This window comes from Coenobita brevimanus, chromosome 6 (assembly GCF_032717465.1).
Source record: "Coenobita brevimanus isolate Jiangsu-jjx chromosome 6, ASM3271746v2, whole genome shotgun sequence".
NCBI lineage: Eukaryota > Metazoa > Arthropoda > Malacostraca > Decapoda > Coenobitidae > Coenobita > Coenobita brevimanus.
This window is the reverse complement of record NC_136959.1, coordinates 34,511,359-34,513,369: the sequence shown is the minus strand read 5'-3', so window position 1 is coordinate 34,513,369 and position 2,011 is coordinate 34,511,359. Positions and strand designations below refer to the sequence as shown.

The window sequence follows — 2,011 nt, the reverse complement described above, 5'->3', positions numbered from 1 at the left end:
CCCCAAACATTTACAGTTTGGTGACCACTCCTGCGTTCCTCATAGATATTCTGGCGGTCGTATCTGGAAGAAAAGTTTTATGGTAGTTTTTATATATGCAAGTTGTTAAGCTAAACAATCATGACAGAATGCATGTTTGGTTAAATAATCTTCAAGCATTCTTTAATTTGACGAAAACTATACTCACCGAGTATTGTTGCACCTCCAACAGTGAAGCTGGCCATGATTTGTAGAGCTGAATGTTTTCTCATCAGTCCAGATTACACGCTCTCAAAAATCATTGTCTTTGTTAATGTGCTCTCTGGCAAACTGTAGCCTCCCATCTCGGTGCTGCTGAGTGAGACGATCCTTCGGTGCAGGAACTCTGTGATGCAGGCCTGCTTCGTGAAGTCGCCGTCGCACTGTCCACACACTGGCATCGAGGTGTTGGGTGTCACGGATGGCCACAGCGTTAGTGTGCGGGTGTGCCTCTGCTGAAGCGGCAATATCACGGTCCTGGGCAGGTGTAGTGCAGCGTGGTGGTCTTCCCCTTGGCAAATTAGCCAAGTTGCCACTTTCGTGCCACCTGTGTTACCAGCATTTACTATAAATCATACGGGAAATATCGGCATGAATGCATTGAAAGAAGATTAATACATGAAAAATATACATCACAATAGATATTGATTTGCAGTTATTCCACACATCCTGTTCAAGTTCCGAGAAGATATGGAGCTCTGTACTCTAGCACTTTCGCATCAAGAGCTGTAGAAATATCTTAGCACTGGATTCCCACAGCAATTTAAGAGGAGCCTCTCTTGCTGGTAAATTGCTGGGCTATTGTTTCGTTCAATCTACACCAGGAAACAGACGACCACATTGTTCCTAGTAAGGGATCTGTTTCGTGACATAGTTTGGAGGATTCAGTAGACCTAAATGTATTAACAAGATAGTTTCTCCTTAATTGATCCCATTATTACCCGTGGATTACTCTTCGTTTCAGACCCTATGACATATCGTTTTTCGATAATATCTTCCAAACAAACATATGGATGAATAGGACATTTTCACACAGCTTGTGTGACACCCTTCCCTAATTTATGACACTAGAGTGCATTGCCAGGTGTAAACATTCGGAACGTGATGGTGATGGCTGGGGTTCGGATGAGGAAGGCAAGGAGAGAGGGAGGTCTTCCCCTGTCCGAATGTCTACATGACTCTTGCCAGCTTCGCATTAATAACCATAAGTAAACTCCTTTATTATACACACTTGAGAAAGCACTGTAGTGTCACAAATTAGGGGAGGGTCTCAAAAATGCGGTTCCAAAATGTCATTCATCCAAATGTTTGTGTTGAAGATATTTGCAAAAAACGATATGCCATAGGGACTGAAATGGAGAGTATAACTTTTAGGCTCACCTCCTGATCCACCGTGAAACCTTCCCTGTAGAGCACCCCATGGTCCTGGCTATATCACGGATGGACATTCCACTCTCTCGGAGTCCAGTTATGCGACCCCGCTCTGCTATGACCTCAAATCGTCTCTCCATCGTGAGCAGCAGCCTTGTGTGATACCCATAGTGCTGATGAACTCCTCTTCATCTCGGTTTAGCCAATATGAACCATTAGGTTAACGCTTTGGCTGTTGTATAGAATCTTATGAAGCCACAGTTCAGCTGCAAAGGTGCCAGCTTCATCTATGACACAACAAACTACTCTCTCGCTTCAAGTGAAAACAGTTTTAAATTAAAACCCATTATCAGTGATGTGATTGACATCATGATTAATTAAGCTCTCCCAAAATCAAACATTAATCCATAATCAAGATAAAGTAAGACCTTGACAGCCATGGTTATTGCCGCCCCTCCTCTCCTCCCTTCCCTTCCCTTCCCTCTCTTGATCTTTTTCCCACCACCAGCCCCTCCATACACCCCCCTCCCTCTCTCACTCTCCCGTAACTCGTCGGGTAGAAGCGACCCAGAGGTGTGTGTGCTGGTGTCTCCATTTCATCTGCTCGCGACTGTACATGGCA

General features: G+C 44.5%; 1 protein-coding gene across 1 annotated transcript; it reads right to left on the bottom strand.

Annotated features, from left to right (window-relative positions):
- Nucleotides 1-270: 270 nt before the first annotated feature.
- Nucleotides 271-1,529, bottom strand: LOC145400886 (uncharacterized). Its single transcript, XM_080273273.1, has 2 exons — nt 1,399-1,529; nt 271-565 (listed from the first exon to the last, which is right to left on the bottom strand). Exons 1-2 carry the CDS (start codon nt 1,527-1,529, stop codon nt 271-273), a joined length of 426 nt encoding a protein of 141 aa, XP_080129399.1.
- Between the last annotated feature and the right edge of the window lie 482 nt (nt 1,530-2,011).

Coding starts and splice junctions, on each gene's coding strand:
- LOC145400886 (XM_080273273.1), bottom strand. CDS start 1,529: ATGGAGAGACGATTTGAGGTCATAGCAGAGCGGGGTCGCATAACTGGA. Junction 566..1,398: donor GTTTCACGGTGGATCAGGAG/GTGAGCCTAAAA, acceptor CTGGTAACACAG/GTGGCACGAAAGTGGCAACT.